The 22,144-nt window shown below is 39.6% G+C and overlaps 1 protein-coding gene across 1 annotated transcript; it reads left to right on the forward strand.

Moving 5' to 3' along the window:
* The first annotated feature begins 1,050 nt into the window (after positions 1 to 1,050).
* Positions 1,051 to 2,935, forward strand: RAP2B (RAP2B, member of RAS oncogene family). The gene has a single exon (XM_010986573.3). The coding sequence runs from the start codon at positions 1,547 to 1,549 to the stop codon at positions 2,096 to 2,098; it is 552 nt and encodes a 183-aa protein (XP_010984875.1). The 5' UTR covers positions 1,051 to 1,546; the 3' UTR covers positions 2,099 to 2,935.
* The last annotated feature ends 19,209 nt before the right edge of the window (positions 2,936 to 22,144 follow it).

Here is a 22,144-nt window from a genome sequence, read left to right on the forward strand (position 1 = left end):
TCTTAGCTTCAAAACGACTAGGTTGGGGAAGTGGGAGGAAGGGGGCGGGGGAGTAGCAGAGAAAGAACAGCTGTGCCTCCGCCTCTCAACTCAATCTCTATAAATAACCAATCACCAGCGGAGGCTACTTTTTAGCCAATGAAGCAGCCCAAACTGAAAAATCCTTGGCAGTAACCAATGGGAGGACATTCGAGGGTGTGAGATTTGGGCCCCGGGACCAATGGGTCCTGAGCTTGGGAGAGGTAATTTGAGCTGGAGTGCGGGTGTGCGGTGCACAGGCTTCCTACTTTCAAGCCCCAAAACCTGCTCAGCCCACTGAGCATGCCCCGACTAGTTGCAGGCGCCGCCGCCACTTCTGGGTCAGGACGCGATCTGCTCTCCGGGTTTTGGCCCTAGCCAAGTGGGGAGGTGGGTGGGGTCCGCCGAGCCCTAGCCGGGAGAGGGCTCCGGTCGCTGGAGACTACCCCTTCCCTCGTGGGGACAGGGTTTCAGGCCCAGTGTTCCTGTTTTCTTTGTCTGGGGATGAAGTGTGGAAAGAGTCAGACAGAGAAGGCTGGGTAGAAAGAGCTGTGCCTTGGGTGGGGGAAGGTGCTCCGCCCTCCAGTCATTCACCCAAAATTCCTTTGGAGACGGCCCGAGGACGCACAACCACCAGAAGCTCAGGGAGTGGAGTTCACGGGCTTTGGATAATGGGGGGAGCAAGAGCCCAGGCCACTCCACTCCCGGGGTGGCCCGCTGCGCCCACCCTTTTCTCGCGGAGCCGGAGCCCCTATGCACGAACCCCAGAGCCTCGAAAGAAGGCGGCCTCCATCCTCCCACTGGAGCTCTCCCAGCCGATCTCAAACGCCTACTGACCCCAACACTTTTCTCATCCAGCTCCTAGACTCGCGCCTCTCCGGAATCCGCTAGTCCGGACTCAAATCGCGAGCTCCACCCCTAGTCCCGCCCCCTCCCGGCCCCCCGGAAAACCAGGAGTAGGGGATCCGGCTGGCGCGGCCGGCGGCGGCGGCGGCGGCGGCGGCGCACTGGGCATGCTCGCCGAGGCGGGGCGGGCCGGGCTGCGCGCGGCGAGTAGGAAGCCCTCGCCCCGCGGAGGCTGCGGGAGAGAGCTCGATGGGCCGTGGCGGTGGGCGCACGCTCTGCAGGGACTCATGCCACGCGCGTCCTGGTCCGGCGCGCAATTAGCAGCCGCCTCCGCAGCCCGCCGCCGCCGCCTCCTCGTCCTCTCGGGCTGCCGCGGCGAGAAGCTGCAGCCGTCGCCTTGCACCGGCTGCCGGCATTGTCCTCCCGATCCGCCGCCCAAGCTGCCGCTGCCGCCGTGGGCTGCTGCGGGGCCCCGGACCCGCGCCTTAGGGACGCGCCGCCGCCACTGGCCAGCCCGGCGCCCGCTCGGTGATTTCCGCGCCCAGCGCTGCTCCACCATCCTCTCCTGAGTTTTTCCTGCGGATCTGAGGAAGGAGAGAAGTCCAGCCACCAAGCCCAGCCTTCCTCCGGCGCGCAGCCCCGACGGGGCCGCGGCAGGCGCGGCGAGAGCGCCGACGGAGCCATGAGAGAGTACAAAGTGGTGGTGCTGGGCTCGGGCGGCGTGGGTAAGTCCGCGCTCACGGTGCAGTTCGTGACCGGCTCCTTCATCGAGAAGTACGACCCCACCATCGAGGACTTCTACCGCAAAGAGATCGAGGTGGACTCGTCGCCGTCGGTGCTGGAGATTCTGGACACGGCAGGCACGGAGCAGTTCGCGTCCATGCGGGACCTGTATATCAAGAACGGCCAGGGCTTCATCCTCGTCTACAGCCTCGTTAACCAGCAGAGCTTCCAGGATATTAAGCCCATGCGGGACCAGATCATCCGCGTGAAGCGGTACGAGCGCGTGCCCATGATCCTGGTAGGCAACAAGGTGGACCTGGAGGGCGAACGCGAGGTCTCCTACGGCGAGGGCAAGGCCCTGGCCGAGGAGTGGAGCTGCCCCTTCATGGAGACGTCTGCCAAAAACAAAGCCTCGGTGGACGAGCTGTTCGCCGAGATCGTGCGGCAGATGAACTACGCGGCGCAGCCCAACGGCGACGAGGGCTGCTGCTCGGCCTGCGTGATCCTCTGAGGCGCCCGCGGCCGCCGCGCGCCGGCCGCGCTCTGCGCACAAAAGCCAAACGCACCCGACTCTCTAAATGTGATTTCTCTTCTTGCTTTGAGATTGGAGACGACTTTGCATTGGCCAGAGTGTTCTGGGAGCCCGGCTGGCCTCCATGGCCGAGTCCCTTGCCTCTGCCCCGTGTCCGAGGGGGTGTCCCGTCCTGACCATCGGAGACCCGGTGGAAATGTGGCTCTTTGCGGCTTGTACGTTTCTCATTGATTTTGGTTGATGCATTATTTCCCCGTTGAAGCAGCCGTTAGGGCGCTGTACTGGCAGTTTGACACCGGCCAGCGAAAGTTTCAGCCTGGAAAGAAAAAAATGGGGTGGGGGAGGAAAAGGACGGGGAGAAGGTGGAAAGGGGGGGGATTTTTTTTTTTTCTGTCAACAACCGTTTTTCTAGTTCCAAGTTTTAAATACACGGAAGGAAGTCCGGAGAACCAAATGAAGGAGCAGGAGGAGAGGAAGAAACTTTTGTTTTTTCCTTGTTTTCCAGGAGTAACTGGAAATTAAGATCGGGTTCCTTTTCTGCCAGCTTGGAAGGGCAACCCCGTGACTGATTGCGATTCTGAGGATGTCTATGCAAAGTTGGATTCTTGTTACAGTGTATCCAATCTGAAGTATTGCACATCTGAACTGGGACTGTTAACACTGATGCCAATACAGTGTGGGGTGCCAGAAAGTGTCTGCTGATATTTGTGGAAAAAAAAATCTATTTTGTTTACCTACTGTATCAAAGGGGAGTCTGGGGGAGAACGGTAGTATTTTTTTTTATCAGCTGTGAAAAAAAAATGTTACAGATCTGCACATTCTTGTGTGTACTGTTGTGTGTGCGTGCGTGTGTGTGTGTGTGTGTGTTTATAGTTAGCTTTTTGTTCTCACTGGTTGGCAGTAACAGGTTTTGATGACTAGCTCTTTAAAATACAGTACAAAGACTTCACAAATGTGATTCAGGGCCCCCAGCACCCCTGTGTCTGCAGAGTGCCTTCAAAACTCAGCTGTTCCAGCCGGTGCCAACCTGTGAACTTCCCACCAGATCCCAGAATTTGCTGTTCCCCCAAACCACTTCCCAGTTTCCTTTCAGTAATCTTCCTGAAGGAGCCAGGACAATAGGGCCTGTTGTTTGGTGAATTTCTTTATTATTTCCAGCCTTTTACTTGTCTTGCAATGGGTTGGGTTTTTTTTTTTTTTTCCTTTCTTTTTTGTTTTTATTTTTGTTTTGCTTCATTTTGTTCCAATGTCCAGGTATTTAGCGCCCCTTTTATATTATTTTTTTAAGTTTTGATATTCTGTTATAGGGTGTTCCTCCAGAAGCCAAGAGCAAAATTTTACTGTTGTGATGTACCATGAGAATTCTAACAACTTGTAATTTTTGATTCCAGACACTCATTTAATCATTGTCTCTTCATTTTAAGATTTTTTAATACAGTTGTCATTTTTAAAGAAACAAATCCAAAACTATTGTTTGTGTTTTTGTTTCCATATTCAGTGATTTAATACAGTATCATGGCTGAGGAGGACAGGGGCAGGTAGGTGCACGGTGCCCCCAGGAGTGGTTTGTCAAATTTTAAAGAAAGAAGTGTCTCAGTGACAAGTTGGGTGACATTACTCCCAACTCCTTAAACATGGAAAAAATTCAAGGTGAGGATGCCCTGGGGTAAGACCATACCCTGTGATTACAAGATGAATAGGATATTGAATCTGTTCTGCTGCCTTGGAGCAGTTTGTCTCAGGTAGGGACGGGGAGAAACTAACTGCTAAGATGTGGGAAAGTAACCATCCACCTGGCCAGGAAAAGAAGTGCTTTCAATTTTCCTTTTTCTTTTCTTTATTTCTTCTTCTCCTTCTGGTTTGTTTGTTTTGTTTTGTTTTGTTTAGATTACATCACATACAGTCAAAAGCATGCTTGGGGAAGATAATTTGCAATTCCGATGTCTTACCTAGAAGTGTTTCCTGCAGTACATTTGTATGGGTTGTGGACAGTATCCACCCTAAAGGCTTTGATTTGGAAATAGATCATTAGGTTACAAAAGAAGAGAAAAAGAAAAAACTAAGACAAGCCTCTTGCTCTCATTACACTGTGCAGTTTGTGGACCATTTTGACCTCTGAAGTTTTCCTACTAACAGCAGGAGGCAGTGTGAGCTTTTTATTTTGTATTTTATTTTTCTTAAGGGCCGCTTTACTAATATAACCTCCATCAAATAAAAAAAGTTGTGCAACTGGCTGTCGAGAGCACTTGATATACCTTAGGCCCAACAGGTATAGATGAAATCTTCTGAAGCGTCTTTTGACAGATTTATTCTGTAGAGGAAACCAAAAGAAATTACAGGCCACAGGTTTCTTTAAAGCTGTGTTAACATATCTTGCCTTAAAATGTTGTGTCCTTTGCCCAGGCGACATCTCAGAATTCCAGCATGGACAAGGAATGGAGAGTTCTGCCTGGGTTTGGTCCTCGGGCCATTTTGTTCACTCATGATCCCACTTAAGTTTAGTATGAAACTCATTTGGAAGGCAGTGTATGTATGCTAAATATAGAAATTAGGAGAAATTATTCCAATTTATGCCTTTGCAAAGGTTCATTCCTTCATTTCTGTAAATTTAGTTGCTCCTGTAGATCTAAAGTGTTGAAAATTCTGAAAACATATATCAAATACTACGTCAAGGATTTTTTTAAGAGGCATTTAGTGACTTCCTTCTGATTTTGTTTTGGTTTTTTGGAAGCCTTTTGACATAAAATGCTGCCAAGTATCTAACTTAAGAAGTGTATATACTCCTGACAGGGAATTTTTGAAAATGGGAAATTGGTTGCTGGTTGCATTAATCATCTTCACACAGGATTTAGTCACTTACATGACTAAATTCTTTATAGGTCTGGGATGGCAAGGCAGAAGATTTTAATATGCTTTTACTGAGTACTGTAAAATAAATGCTTTCTGGATTCTCAATGAAAACAATTTTGTGTGTGTGCCTGGAGCAGGAAAAGAGTACTGAGTTTTGTAGACTTCTCCGATATTTGACAAAGTTGAGAGAAATTAGGGACATTTGTTTTTAAGAATATGTCAGTTTACTTGGTGAGTAAGAACCCCTTCTGGTATTTCGGTGTGAAGAGATAAGAGCCTTTGTTTCCGCAGAAAAGTTGGGCTGTCTTAAGAGTGTTAAAGGAAGGCGGGGCGGGGGAGGGAGGAGTTTGCTGGAAGGCAGTCACCTGTCAAAACAAAAACTGGGTGGGAAAGGAACCTTTATCTTGGGGAGCAAAAGTTAACTTTTAAACTTGACCCCTGCTGTTTTTTAACAGCTTTTCCTTTTGGTCCCTGACTGTCATGAAGCTTGATGTCATTTCAAAGGATTGTTTTTCTTCTCCCTTTTGTAACGGCCTCAGAGAAGTTGAAGGTATCATGGGAAGTCTAACGTTTTCATGTTTGGGAGTTACGGTTCTTCAGTACAACAATGTCCCCCTTGTTAACTGCTGAAGTAGACTCCAGTGAATCACATTTTAGGACCAGGTCTGTTGGGGGTTAGAATTCTTTCAGTGTGTGAGGTTTCATGCTGCCTGGTTTGTTAACCTTTCCTGTCGGTAGGAATCCTAAAATGCCTCATTGACTTGAACTGTTCAGGTAGTTTTATAAGTGCGTTCACCAGCATGTGATTGCACCCCCCTTTGAGATACGTTCCCGTATTTCTCACAGATGGGCTGGGAAAGTGAGAGAACACTGTATGTCACAGTTGGTCTAAAGAAATAGGTAAAAAAAAATGCCTGGACCTTAACTGTCATAAAAGGATCTCTTTACTTTTCACAACTAGAATAAGCCCCCTACTTACAAATATGAGGGTTTAATTTGGAGATCACCGCGGTTAGTTAAAATGAGTTCAAACACTGGTCACAGTGTCTACTTAATTGGGAAAAGCCTGCCAGTATGAATTTCGTCCTGGTGAAAATGTAGCAAAGTTTAAGTATTACAAATAGAATGTGACATTTTTGGTTATGATGTTTTACTCAGACTACTGGGAGTAATCAAAGGTATTTAATTGAACATGGTGCTAGTTCTAGAAGATACACTTGATCTGCCGACAGTAGGATTTTGCTAGTTGGAGAAGGCTTGAGGGAGCGTCTGGGCCAGAGTATCTCAAACTTGACCGTGTATCAAAACCACGTGGAGTGAAAACGAGTCTTGGCCCTTCCTTTAGTTTCTTACCCAGTATGTCTGGGTGTGGTCTCATAATTTTCATTTCTAACAAGTTTCCAGGTGATGCTGATACAGCTGTTCCAGGGACTACATTCTGAGACCCAATGATCTAGCCCAAGCTCCGAATGAGTACTTCACTAAGAGCTACGTAAATATTTAGAGATACAGACTTAAGACCCATGTCACACATTTTATAGTGCTGCCTACCACAAAGTCATGGCACAATCTTGGCTGAAATCTATAGCCACTGAGGACATATACCAGTGACGCTGAGACTGTAAACTGTGGAGTATGAATGGGATAGACACATTGCTGGCTGAGTGACCATTGTCACATTAGTCTGTGAACAGTTTGGTTGTGGGTTTTGGTGTTAATTCAGAAGGTAACAGACATGAATAAATGATCAGAATAGGAGAATGGCCTAAATAATCAGAATCAACATTTTCTCAAAAAAAAAAACAAAAAACAATTTTGAGAAGAATGTCTTTGATAAAGGGTTCAAGGGTTTGTCTTCTCTTACTTCAAAATTAAAAGGCAAGAAGTTTAACTTTGCTTCCTAGCAAGGATTTTAAAAAAAGAATTTGTATTTAAGAATTTAAATCTTCAGGTCATAGTAAGCACATGTGTGTGTCTATATGTATAGGGGGGTGTGTGTGTAAATACATACATTCAGTTTCGTATCAGACTTTCCAGGAATCATTCAATTCAGTGTCATGTAGTTGTGTGGTTATCCATTCTGGAACAATGCACAGCATAAAACAATGCCACACATCTTGTCTTATTACACATCTTACTCTGCTGGAACTGTGAGTGTTAATCTGTTTTGCAAATTGGAGGGAGCAGCTATTTATATTTTTCCTTTGGTCTTAAATCTCTGAGGAAATATTTTTCTTAAAATAGGGAAGTAGAAAGCACATGCTTTTTTGTCCAATTGACTAAACTTGCTATTTTTTACACTTTAAATGAATTACCTGGCAAAATTATGTATACCTAAGTTTATCACAGGTTTCAGAATGTGTGGTTGGTTGATTTGTGGTAATTTTGTGAATATAGCAAAAACATTTTTTAAAAGTAGACGAGAATATTGATGCACTGAGAATACAGGTGCCCAAAAAAGCTGGAGATTGTTCCTTGGTTGTCTTAAGAATATGGTTACAGTGGAAATTGGTAAACATTGCTGTAGTTGATTCATTCATTGTTCAATTATTCAAGCATTTATTAAGCACATACTGTTAGCTGTGGTGTAAGGACTAATCCTTAAATAGGCGGGAGCCGGGCAAGAGAGCAACAACTTTGTGCTTTTATCACCATAAGCTGTGAGAATATATTGTATATTAAACAGTAGGAGTATATGGAAAAGCACAGTTACCTGTGCCACCAATTATAACAGAATCCTTTGGGGCCATCTGGCAGGCAATAGCGTAGGTAAATTTGTTAAAAATTGGAACTTTACTTTGAAAGGTGTGTGGATATGCAAACAAAACTAGATCCCATAAGGCTGAAGTAACTAACAGGTTTGTTGCATGTGGAACTCTGTAATCTACTGCACTGTTTCCAACTCACTTTTGGAGATTAGCTAAAATTGAGTATTTAGAAATTAAGAAGTCCGTTTACTTTTATATTTTCATGTCAAAAGGAAGAAGGGAAAATGGAAAAAAAGACTTAACGAAATTTGTTCCCTGCCTTCTTTCTTTGTTTAATGAGAAAACAAAGCGAAATTTGTTCCCTGCCTTTTTTCTTTTTTTAATGAGAAAACAAAAAAGAAAAGGACAATTTAGGTTATATTTGTAAAGAAGCGATTGTTGGCGTAAGGTCTTTGGGGGTTCCTCGTGTAAAGAAGATTCAGGGTAGAGTATTTTCTTTTAAAAAAGATAATCTCCTAAAAATGAGTGTGCCAAAGAATTAAGCTTATGTTTTAAGTTTGCTAAGCTTATAGTTATCTTATACAGAAGCTCTTGCTCTCACGCCTTTAGTGCTTATTGGAAGAAGGCAACCAGAAAGAAAGGCTGGGCAGCAAGCTACGAGAGGGACTAATAATAACAATTATTGCAAAACCTTACGAAGTGAAGGGGCTGTCGTTACTAACTTCATGCAGTCTGCAAAATGATTTCTAGTGACTATTTGGGGTAGACTATCTCATGAATTTAATAACATACTTCTTAAATGTGGAAAATTATAGAATTACAGACAGCAGAATCATTCATCTGAAATAAGTAATTTTTTAAAAAATCTGATTATTATACAACCATTTATGAGATGCAAACTTAGTATGTTTTATAGCTAAAGTAAAGGCCTTCACATTTTACATCCGAGCATTTATAAAATCTGGGTTGAGTCATGAACTCAGAATATTTTAATGTTACTTAATATTATACACGTTAATATTTCAAAATATTCTCTCTAAAGGCTAACATTATGTTGAATTACATCTCTTTCAAGAAAAGACCCTCTAGAGATCTGTACTAGTACCAGCGTAATTCTGTAAGAACATACATGTCAATAAGATATATTTTAAAAACATGTTTTAGATAGTTTTCCACTCTACATTGTAATTAGTTAAGAGAATTGCAAATATATCTCTAAGTTGGATTTCAACATCATTCAGCCTCTAGTAGAAAAAAAGGCTTGAGGTGGAAGCTCTTTACTCTGAGTTTGGTTATCTTAGCTTTACCTTATCATGTTACATGTTATTTGTCTTTTTGTATATTGTTTCATTCATCCACATTGGCTTTATGCAAACTGTTTTCTCTGTCACAAGTGTAATCAATGTTAATTGATAAAAAAAATCTAAGAACTGCTTAACTAATGGCTATATAAATGTGTTTTCCATGTAATAATGAAAAAGCATTTTTCACGCAGTTTGAGGTCCAGACTGAAACAGATCCTACTAGTTAGAGGAGATTACCCACTAAACAGATATTACCCTTTGGTATGAGTATAGCCTTTGCATTTCATTTTTTTAAATGATAAAGGAAATTTTTTAAAAATGAATTCAATCATAGGAACATTCATTTTCATATACTTAAAACAGCAGGAAAATATTTCCAGACCATCTCTTCTTCCTCATTAATCTTTTGCTGAGGCCAAAAAAAATGAGAAATAACCCAAAGACCCTTTCTTTGAGAGAATTTTATACCTTGAAAGGTGGGGCCAGTAATAAAAAAAGAAAAAAACTAATCTGGAGGGCAAAACAGTTTTCCTGCATTTTTGTACAAACCAGCTTTTATTTCATCACTGAGGAGGCATAAATAGTGGTAGGGGCAATGGAATATTTTCCTCCATCATTTTGGCAGTGTTCCGCAGGCGGGCTCAGTACTCTGGGTGCCAAGGCAGGAGAGTGGGACAGAGCTGAGAAGGGAGTCACTGCAGGCTGAGGTGGAATCATTCCTCCGCCCACACCCTCATTCCTGCATTCTTCCAACCCTAGAGGATTTCCTCGTGTCCAAGTCTGATTCATCATGACGCAGGATTTACTGAGGCTTAGGGCTTCTGCTGGCCAGAGGTGGAGAAGCCTATGGGATAGGAGGTAACGCTACTGTAATGAAGTCCACTCTTAACTCCGAGTTGTCCAACCTCTGTGCCATTAATATTGGGGGGGTGGATAATTCTTGTTTGTGAAGCTGTCCTGTGTGTTTCAGGATGCTCAGCAGCATCCCTGGCCTCTACCCACTAGATGCCAGTGGCACCCCTTCCCACCCGAGTTGTGACAACCAGAAAAGTCTGCAGACATTGCCAACGAATTCCCGGGGAGGAGGGGGAGCGGGTGCTGCTTAACAGTTGAGAACCACTACTCTGAAACTGACTGGGTGCAGTTGGAGAAAGCACAAACCAGGACAGAGACGGGTTGAACCTGGGAGCAGTTAAGACTTTTCCTTCCTCCGGAGCACTGCCATGAATGCTTCTCTTTTAAAATATCAGTGTTCTCTGTTGTGCTTGGGACAATAGCACTTTCCTCAACTCATTAAAGTCACACCTAAGAGAAAAACACAGTTTTGAGGGACTGAGGTTTCCTGGTGATTTTAGTTACCTGAAAGAAGAAGGAATGTGATTCAAAAGGAAGGTATGCTCTGGCTGGGGTCGGAGGGTACCCGGGGGCATGCTGATTCTAAGTAGAGGAACCTAGAAGTACAGGAGGAATCCCGAAAGGGATGTCGACAGCAGCAGTGTTGCAGCTTTGTTTGGGGTCCCTAAACCTCCACTGGGAGACGTCTGGAAGGTTTTCAGCCTCACCCAGCTTCCTCCACTTCACCTCTCAATCTCCTTCCCATTAATCCAGGCCCTTATTTCACACCTGAACTCCTCACTTTGGGGTAGAAAGGATGTGTTCTATGCCTCCCATCCCTCTTTATTTTCACTTTTACAGTTCCTCCTTCCTTCCCTTGTCTTCCTTTTTCTTAGCCACCTCTAGAGCAGATGACTTGAGTATGTCCAGAGCAGACCCCTGTTGTTTAATTGCACACACCTACCTGTGCCCAAACCCCCCGCCAGGCTGTCAAGAAGCGGGCAGCAGAGGCAGTGGTGGTTGCCTTGTAACGAGGTTCCTCTGGAATCCAGCGGTCTTTAGTGAGCGCCTACGCTGTGCTTGCCAACCCCTGAAGTACAGCATTAAGTATTTCCTGTCAGCAAGTTCATTAATGTGAAATTAACTCAATGACCATGCTCCTTAATTCACTCGGAACCAGTCACGATCGTTTTTGATCTTAAGTTTTATTTGAAACAGATATCTTAAAACCTCTGCAGTATACCTCTAAAAACTTCAAGCAACAAGAGACCCTATCTGATGGGACAATTATGATTCTACACTTCACAGGGGCACATTTGGAAATCTCACATTCCTAGTAAGTAGGAGGCGTGACAGCTCTGTACCTGAACGAGAACAGTCTCCAAGCCCATCCAAAGGTTCTAACCAGCTAGAAGAGTCTCTCTAAGAAAGGTAGGCAGTAAATAAAATAATTCTTTACAATAAAAAGTACTGTTTGGTGAAAGTGTATTTGGGTAGCTGAATGATTTGGGTAGCTGAAACTTGCTTCTTGAAGTTGCGAGCAATCTTGTATTAGCATGGATGGTGTTAACAGAGATATTTCACTCTCTGTTCTATCTTTGTATTAAGTTGAAAATGGAAACATCCAATTTAATTGGTAATGTGATCACAGTTAAGATGGAGAAAACAGATTTGGTATATCTAAATTTCTTATTTTTCTTATTCTCTGTTTCCCCCTTTTATAATCATCTGTGCTGTTCGGCAACTATTTTTAACTCTAGGTTTCATTGGCTTTGGGGAGTATTACATTTTCTTTCTAATTAAAAAGTCTATAATGAGAGAAGTATTCAGTTATGAATCACTATAGCTCATAGCCAAGAAATATATGTGTCATAAATGTAAACAAATAAATTAATCGTGTAGGATGTTTTGCAATGTCATTATTTGCATTTACCTTTTATACCTTAGAAATGATTTTCAATGCAACGTTTTTAGTGGAAATGAAATTCACCCTTTTCCTTGATTAATTATCATTTGACTATTTGGTCAAAGTATTATCATGAACTCTCTCTAGTTTACGTTTTGTAGCAAAATTACTAATAATTTTCCTTTTTAACTCTTTCCTTGGAAGAGTGGCATTTCATGAATAGAAAAAAAAAAAAAGCTTGTATGTGAATTATCCAAAAGTCATACAGTGGTTGTTTGGATTTATCATGGTGGTGGTGATTTTGGCAAAATATTTACCTGCTTGATTACAAGTACTATAATTGATTTGTACCAGCCTATAGTAAAGCATCAAAAATACACGCACAATGGGCCTATAGTGCTTTTTTTGGTGTTAACAGTTTGGGATAATGTGTAAAGTAGATAACATACCAGAAATAAATACACAAAAAGTTGGCCTCCTAGAAGCATTTTATGCAGTTTAAAAAAATTATGTGATAAAAATTATCAGAATGATAACAGTGCCATTCAGTGAGAACTGCCAATTTTCATGAGAAAAAAATTTCAGATCGCCTAAATTATCTTCTTTTCCTACTTCCCAAGCCTGGCCCTCTTTGACTATTGAGAGCACAATCTTTCATTTGCCAGAGAAAATGAACAGATTTTGTTGTCTGCAATGAATTCCAAATGGAGTTTAAAGTATTACAGATCAGAACTTAAATAGATTACAGGAACCTAATTTTCACATTTTTAGTATCAGAATTCAAACTTTGTATAGAGCCTGGTTTCATTAAGCAGTGAAATATTTTATCATAAATAATCAAATAATGACTGCTGTAAAGAAAGAGTGACTTTTATGATCGCTGTCAGTATCAGTGCCACTGAAATTTCATTCCCTTATTCGAGTTTGTGAAACAGGTATTTTCTTGGCGATTCTTTATGTGCATTTTGGAGCAAAAATGAAATCTCTATAAATGTATTTTAAAAATTGATCTTTCAGAGTATTTTTATCTTGGTATTATTCTTTAAAAAATTGTAGTTGACCTGAATAGAGTTAAAGATTTTGTCCCAAATACTAAATTATGATTCCCATAGCAACCATAATTTACCTCTCTTATATAACTCCCTGCTTCATGCCATGGATAATATATGCAATATAACTCTAATTAACTTTCATCTTTCCTTAGATTAAGTGTTTGGTTTCCAGGAATAGAAGGTAGAGGAAGGTGGGGAGTGATGCTGTGTTTGTAGACTCCACAGACTGAGAATCGGTGGATTGCCAAGTAATAGAAGAAGGATTTACTTAGGATTTCAGCCATAATATTTTACTATGTTTTGAATCAGAAAAAAAATATTAAATTGAGCATGTAAATTCATGATGTATAGTATGTATGAATGAAGTTTCTTAACTGACATTATAGATGTTGAGTTAGAGTCTCAAAAAATAAGTATCAGAACTTTTTTAAACTATTTGATTAGAATACTGTATTATAAGATGCTATGTCCTTGTTTTATTTTAAGGACATGGCCATCTGCAAACCATGAAGAATACATTTATGTAGTCAATTAAATATTGGGCACCAAATAAGTACTGTACCAAGAATAAGATACCATCTGTGCCTTCAATATATTTAATATGTTTATACATTGAGTTTTATTACTGATTTCCTCCACTGGAAGGTAAGTCTGTAAGCGCAAGGACTCACCCTTTTAACCCCAGTGCCTACTGGAGAGCTTGTTGTGAATCAACACTCAGCATTAGTTGAATCAATGAATGAACAATTAGTCACAAGGGGAATGGAAGTCAGTTTGACAGCAACGCTTAAAGTAGGTCACAATTACCAGAGCAAAGTTGGAGTATTTCAAAGTTCTGCAGCAACTGCAGGCAAATGTTGTAGAATGGAAATTTGTGGCCTGCTTTTATTCATCAGTTCTTAAAATGTATAGCTTGGAATGGCAATGCTATTACAGTGTTAATGCGACTTAAATTTTCTGTAAAGTTACCGGAAGCAAAGTTAAAAGAGCTTTAGAACTTTTAGGAAACTAGTATATTGTGTTATAAACCTTTGCCCTACTCTGCACTGGATTTTTTCCTAATACAGGTATGCCTTAATTTATGCAGTGAGTATGATTTGGGGGAAAACTGTGTATAAAAATTAAATCATACTTAAGATGCATTTAAAAAACTTACTATTTAATGGACCCACCTTTGAATCATTCAGTAACAGCTAAATTATTTTATAATACAAATAACTGCTAGGTAACGGTTTGAATTTGTATTATCATGGACTGGATGTTTCTTAAATAATTTTTTTTTTAATTTGGACACCTGGATCTACTCTATCAGAAACTCTAAGGGTGAGGCGGAACAATGTGTTTTAATGCATGTTCCAGATGTGTTTATCCATGCTTAAAGTGTGAGAGCCACTGTTCTATGTGACATAGGAAGGAAAATCTGTTATGAATGGTGCTTGTTGTGTAGAAAAGATAAGGCATATACCCAAATGACAGTAATAACAGGGTGACAGTAATAAAAGGGTGGTATTTACCATAAAATAGTCATAGACAAGTCGTAATTGGAATTTGTGGGGGGATGAGATTACTTTACCATGGAGCTGATGTCCCCAATTGTTCATTCATTTATTGAAACATTTTAGGCATTGGGGCTCAGTAAGACGTAATCCTTAACTTATTAAACCTTTAAGTTCATGAATAGGTGGTTCTACTTGCTAATTGCCTCACAACTAGAAGAAACTTAAGAGATCATATAATCCAACTTGAGAGTGCATCAGAGTCATCTGGATGGCTTGTTAAAACATATATTGCTGAAGCCCAGAGTTTCTAATTCCGTAGGTACAGGATGGAGGCAGGGAAGCAACATTTCTAGCAAATTCCCAGGTGGTACTGATGCTGCTTGTCTTCAACTTGAGAATCACTGAGATAGTTAAAGCTGATAATGCTGGAGCCCAGAAGTGTGATTTGCCCAACAAAGTTAGCTAATGGCTAAGATGGACATAAAACCAGGTTGCCAACTCCCAGTTCAGCATAACCTCCACTGCAGACTGCTTTTGGGACACGCCTTGAAAAGAGGATGTTGGCTTAACCTCACAGTGATTCTAAAAACAACTGCAGGAGTAAAGAATTGATAACTTGCTGATGTTTCATCTGGCTCTTGTTTATATTGTATTTTAATTTCTCATTCCAGAATCAGCCCATGTTCGTGACATCTACAATCCCAGTTCTGAACCACCAAGCCTTCTATTTTGTGCATGGAGATCCGATCTGTATATTCAAACAACATTTGAATTACAATACCATTTTAAAAAGGCAATTCTAAAACTTACTAATATTATCTTCCTGATAAAATGGGCTTCTCAGGACAAATTGCAAAAACACTTTTCTGTGTAGTAGCTGTTTGATGACTGCTTGTGGAGCTAACAAAAAACGTTATCGTCTTCATTGAGAGGAAGGAGTTAAAATATGTACTGGGAGACAATGAATGGAGATAATGCACTATGCGTTCTTTGCTGTTAATTCACTTTTTCAGAAGCGTGTGTGCTTTATCATAAAGCCATGATTAAGTTCTCTAATTCTGTAAATTAGAGAAAATATATTAATCTCCTTTTAACTGGTAATAAAGATAAATTCCCCCCCCCAATTTAATTAATCTACTTTGCATTCTTGAACGATTATAGGAAAAACTCAGACCCCTCAGCACAAATCATGTAATTGTGTTTTAAGTGACAATGTGGAAAAATCAGGCGTGGATGAAAATGATATACTCTGAACTGCATTAGGACTTCCTCAGAAAATTTCAAAATCACTTTTTAATTGCCTCCATTTTAAATCGAGTCTTGTAAGAAAACTGTTTTGATGACCTCAAGGTTAGCACTGAGGAAGGACTAGAAATGAAGGTGGGGCATAGCAGCCACAAGGTGTCTTAGCATGAAGTGGGTGAATCTTGTGGCAATTGGAGGGATGATTTGCTCAATCCCATTGTGATGAATGGGCTACAAAAGGATGAAAGCATGCTTTAGACAGTTGTTTCTGTGTGTATGTGTGTGTGTGTGTGTATGTGTATACACTAATTTCCTACCACCGAATCAATGTTACTACATAAAGGATGGGGGGGGGCTATCTCTGTCTCCACATCTCTCTTCCCTGTAGTTAATCTCTCCTCTCTTCCATTTCGTCAAATAGGGAATAAAAAATGTTCCGACTCCAACGCAGTTAAGTCTTAGGCATCACTTGTCACAGTCATCAGCCAGCCTCCCAAATTAAAGAACAGCTGTTCAGATTCTCTTGGGTAGGACATGATGAGCCTTATTTCCGACTTCCTGTGGAGCTCTGTTTGAACTATTTCTGATTCTCTAGAACTTCAAGTAATCATCTACTCTTTAAAAGGAGATAAAAACTCAGTATAACTTTCTTGAGGAATTTGGATGACCATCTATTGCTTTCATACTGAGAACAACTGGTTTATTTTGTCCCTAAACATAGTATTCTTAGAATTACATGACAAAGTTTACTTAGTATACCTGTATGGTGTGGTAAGAAATAGCACACAGTTGTTTCTTCCTCCGTGAAATAAAGCCAAATAATTGTGTGATCTCTTTCTTAATTAAGAGTTTAATGTCTTTAATAATCTCACTTTGGTAGAAAGCTTTTTTCTAATGTAATTGACTGTTTCCTGAAATTGGCTTTTTGGGCTCAAAAAAGAAAAAGTGAAGGCTGAGTGATAGCGAAGAGACAGCTTCAGGATAGAACATCTGGAATAGACTTTTCTCCCCCCAACTACTTCTCCTAGAAGTGGAGTTTCATGGGAAATTACAGTTCTAAAGTGACTTTCAGCTCTGATTTCCTAGTTTTTAGTATGTACATAGAGTAACTTCATCACTGAATCAACTTAACTTCATTATTGATAAGATCTAAGAATTGGATGTTTCTAAAAGCAGTGTATTAGATTGTTTTACCATCACAGATAAAAATTTAATATGTATGCAAATCACTCTCAGATATTACTAAAATGCAGGTTCTCACTGAGTAGGTCTGAGATTCTGAGATTCTGACAAGCTCAGTGATGACGCAGAAGCTGCTGGCCATGGACCTCACTTAGAGCATCTGAGGTGTGTACAGTGCAACACATAACTGAGTTTTATAGCTATGTGTCTTGTTCTCTTTCCTATCTTTTTTGATTCACATGCAGGCAACTTCTCAAGATAAAATAATGTCTCTAGAGTTCAAGGGTTTCATTGCAGAAAAAAAGATTATGAAAAAAGCATTAAAAAATAATTGTTTCTCAAGGTAAAGCATTTGGACTTAGGAGGAGGTATTATGTATTTTTTCAATAATGGAAACAAGATACTAAAATTGAAAAGTTGGCATCTCTTTTAAATTAAGAAGTTTGAAAATGTGTCTAATTCCTAATGATTCATTTTGACTACCCTGAATTCTTCAGTTCTCTTTTACAAGTGAATGTCAGCACTTAGAAATTTCGTGTCACTCAAAATCGGCTTCCATTTTATGAATATTATGAGAGCGATTTTCAAACTAAATTTATTTTATAATGATATGTTTTAAGAGTCTGGATATCAATTAAATATGACACAGTTCAATGTCAGTTGAACTGTTCAATGTACTTTTTTCCCTCTTAATAAAATATATATTTGAGGGAATAATAGGAACTAGGGAAACCTGGAGTGCCAGGGAAAGAATGGCATTTTTTTGCATTCGATTTATAATTAAATTGTAGGCCTTCCAGATAAGATTAAGTTATTTTAGGTTATACTATACATATCCATGTGGTGATATACATAAAGATAATAAGCATCAGGGAAAATTTACAGTTCTTTTTAAAAGCTGCAGGTAGGATTTTGATCATTACTCACAACACAATTTAAGCCAGTAGAGCTATAGTTGTTTTCATTAATAATTTACAAAAACTCTAAAAATTTAGATTCTAAATTTTTAATGTGTTTGTAATTAAGGAAGTTATATTTAAAAATAACTTTTCCATAATAGCTTAATTTTTATGGCCTGACCAATACAGCTTATTACATTCCCATGGAAAGATGTTTGCTTATTGAAAGAACACTAAAAAAATGAATTTTGCATTCTGTTTGAAGGCATATTTAAAAAGATTTTGATAGTTCCAATATTTAGAGTTTAGTGACTTGAATGTTTGTGATTGAATTAAGTCTCTCTTAGTAGTATAGATAAGTCTGTATTTTTAATGAGTTATGTAAATCTGTGTTCATTTCTCCTAACATATATAAATCTGTTTTTTATTGGTGGAAGTGTTATTTTATATGCCACTTAAATTCTGGATGGCCCCCTGTGCTTCTGTTGAATTTCTGGCTGATTCACAAACACCTCTGTCTATCAGCTGCAACGATCAACCGCAATGGCTTGTTTAGCAACTCCTCTGTGCCAGGTACACAGTCTCATATAAGCTTCAGAACACTCCTACATGTAGGTAACATTCCTTCTTTCACAAACCCAGAGAAGTTAAGTAATTTATGGGGCGGTCCAGGAAAAAATGTCACTGAGGTGATTTTCTAATATATCTGCTCTCTGTCTTCAAAGATCATGTTCTTACTCTCATGTGCGTGCCTCCTATACTGCTGCTGCTCCTGAAATGCCAACTAGTTTCAAATGTTTCTACAAGGAATACAACTGTGACTCAGGTTGTTACCGCTGAAGAAAAAAGGTAGGTTATATTACATTCTAATATTAAATAGTTGGTATGTTGTGATTATTGTACTTTTGGTTTTCCTATTCTGTATTTTCATTCTGTTAATGAAAGACATTTTAATCTTTTTCTTTTTTCATTTTTTGACCATCATAATCATTGTTTACAAAATTCGAATCCAAATGTCTGTAGTTCATTAGAGGCAATTGTCAATGCTGTTTCTGAGTCTCTGCTCTGGATATAGTTAATATATATTTCTAGTTATGAAGAAGTTGCATTTTTTTCATGATTTTATTGTGCAGTTTTTTAAATAATGAGACTAATAAATATTCAGCATAAAAACAATGCTAGCATTAATGTATAAATAGATTCATTTCAAGTCTAATTTCTCAAATGAAACTATTATGCTACAGCTAACCTTTGCATAATAGTTTGTTTCTACGGGTTTCCTCTTCAATACTTTCTAAGGATAATCCACATGGATTTCTTTGAACAGCAAATACCGAAATATTAAACAATCCTTGGTTGAATCGGAGGAGCTGGGACCAAGGACACGGAGAAACTGCCTTTACAGAGGAACCTCATACATGGAGGGCCAACTATAAATTATATGCATATCCAAGGATTTCGGGAGGAGGGTATAGCTCAGAGGTAGAGCGTGTGCTTAGCATGAGCAAGGTCCTGGTTTCAATCCCCAGTACCTCCATGCAGAAAAACAAAAACAAGGATTTTGGTATCTGAGGAGGTCCTGGAACCAAGCCCAGCCCAGAATACTCAGAGACTACTGTTTGTACTATGTTTGGTGAAGAGACTTAATATTTTCCCATTGAATCCTCCATTCTGTTCATCTCCATTTAATATCTAACTACTCCAATGAATAAAGCCTTTTGTAAAGCCCTGCCACCATGTTGGGGTTATAGCTAAAAAAAAAAAAAAAAAAGATGACTCAATTAATTTACCTATAAATTAATTTATAAAAGAATTATTTAACTTGAACTTTAACATAGCATTTGAAGCATACAAATCACTTGTCCAAGAAGGCATTTCTCTAATTTCTTTTTTCCCAGAAACTTTCCCACACACTCATAGATAGAACTCTTATTCAAATAATCATGGTTCAAAGTGTGGCCAGAATATTTTCCCCGAAGTCAGGTCTATTGCAAATATAAAGCAATCACGCATCATCATGTGGCTGTGAAGGGGAGAAAGGAGAATGCAGCCTAGTAAACATTGGTCAGCAAGTTACAGGTGTTCACTCACCACCAGACATCTTAATCTGGAATGCTTTTCTTCTTCATTCCCTCATTAGTTTGTAGACTGTCCAGTGGTGTCACCATCCTCACTGAAGGAGCATTATGTTTGTCTCCTGTTCACTTAGGTAAGATGCCCCTATTCTGGCTTTTTGTTGAAAGTTAATTCACTGCTTAGGGATTAGTTTTATATTTCTTAGTACCTACTTTGCTGTAGGATTAAGTGGGGTCAATTAATTTGCAACAGTTATTTCAGTGTGAGAGAAGTTTCCGATTGTAAATGCTGCAAACACAAACTACTAAAAATGAAAATTTGGGTGCCTAGCTAACATTAACAAAAGGGCTTCCTTAGCGAGAGTTAAAAGATAAAAGTCTTAATTTTTTAATTACATACCTTGGGTATATGTTGGTAAATGTGATGGAGACATCTTATTGAAGGGAGCTTTTCATTTATTCTTCTGTTGAATCAAACTGTAATATGCAGCGTTTTAATCAGAGGATGGCTTCAGTGACTTATGCTTTAGGTTTGAAAGAGTAACAGGAAGGAGCTTATAAAGCATTCATCTTAACGCCACCCATTCAAGCATTTCAGATTTTTAAATAATTGGTGTCAAAGTCAGATAATTTTGAAAGATTGTTGTGGAAATGGTAGACAACCTGGAACAAAACAATGAGATGGCTATTGTAGTCTCAGATACTGGGATATAAAACTGACTGTATTTTCTCAGTTTTTTCTTTTTTAATGGGAAAATTGTTTTTAGTAGCTTTAAAATACAAGTAAAAAATTTTCGGTATATTTAACAGGAACAGTGGGGTCTGTTTTTTAAATTGAATATACCCAGGAAAATTTTATTTAAAAAAAAAATCTAAACATAATTCCCCACCACAGGGTTGTAATACATCCATGTATCACACGTAACTATTTACCAACAGTAATTACATTATGAAAGTTTGAGCAATGGTTACTTTGTTTGCTTTACAAAACAGAGTCTATTCATGGTTAGCCCTTCTTATTCACTTGCATTCTGATGGGTTCTCTTGAGAAGAGAAAAAAGGAATGGGGTAAGAGCGTTCTAGGGATTGTGCTTGGGAGTCTGTCTCTAGCGAGAGCATCATCATTATAAGTGTTCCTGCAGAAAAACTGCGGAGAACTGCTCTTATAGGATATATGACCACAGTGAAAGTTGCTTTTTAGCTTGAAATGTCTTATTGTGCAGAAAACAATGAGAAGCGGGCTAAGTTTTATCTGGAGAAAATAAAACGCTTACCTTTTCTTTTTGATTTACTTTAGTTACCCAAAACAGGCTTGAACCATCCCCATTTGGCTTCAGACGAACATAGAACAAAACTGGAGTAAAAGAAAAGCCTCAAATTTATATGTACTTCTCAGGTGAAAATCAGCAAAATTCCAGAAGGATGAGGATGAGTTTTAAATGTGCTTTAAGCATAATGCTAAAAGATAGTAGGGGCTGTTACTCTGAATTCCCTCCTTTCAAATATATATTATTTAATATCTATAGATAGAGATGGATGATAGATAGACAGATAGACAGATAGATTGACTGATTGATTTTTTTTTAAGGGTGGTGCTGGGGATTGAACCCAGGACCTCATGCATGCTAAGCATGTGCTCTACCTCCCTCCACAAATATATTTTAAAATTTGCAAATCTGAGGACAGTTATATTTCAGAAATAGAAAAAAATTATTTGGAGCAAAAGACATGTAAAAGGGGCTTTTTGTTGTGTGCCGATGGCAGTGCGTGTCCACGCACCCACAAGTTCCGCATCTGAATTAGATTTCTGGAAAAATGGAGCGTGTGGGAGGGCGTTAATAACAGTACAGCGACATTACCTGTTGCTTTCTTTTGTGAGAAATAAAATGTAATTTCAGGCTACTTTAAGGAATGGAGAGCATGATCTCGAGCTGTTTTACTGCTGGAGTCTTTATTAGCTTCTCCTTCTCCCTTTGTTTCTCGGCTACTCAGATTCAGGGAGCGCCGAGGGGTACAGCACTCCGCTCGGACTCCACGGGGAGAGGCCAGCAGATATATATCAAATCCGGAAAACACAAACCAACCCTAACAACTGATAGGAGGGTTTTCAGAGAGGCAGCACACATTATTTAATTACAGAAGATGATTTATTCATAAGCATTAGGAATATGAAATAAATTCAATTTATGAAGATTGGTTTCTTACTCTGTGCTGTTATATGCAGTAAGATAGAAGGTTAAGTGGCTTATCCTCAGTGACTTGACCTTTCTCTTTATTTTCATTATCTTAACGATTTGATTTCATTAAAGAAACATTAAACAAGGCGTTTTATGGTGAATAACTCAGGCTTGGCACTTCAGAATTCATCTCTTTGGCTATTGGTTGCAAACAGATTAAACTATACATCAATAATTTTTACAGCATTTAAAATTTTCATTCAAAAATTCTTAAAACTTTGATTCACATCAATG

This window comes from Camelus dromedarius, chromosome 2, assembly GCF_036321535.1.
Source record: "Camelus dromedarius isolate mCamDro1 chromosome 2, mCamDro1.pat, whole genome shotgun sequence".
Lineage (NCBI taxonomy): Eukaryota > Metazoa > Chordata > Mammalia > Artiodactyla > Camelidae > Camelus > Camelus dromedarius.

Excerpts from the sequence above, each read along its gene's own strand:
- RAP2B (XM_010986573.3), top strand. The coding sequence starts at position 1,547 with ATGAGAGAGTACAAAGTGGTGGTGCTGGGCTCGGGCGGCGTGGGTAAG.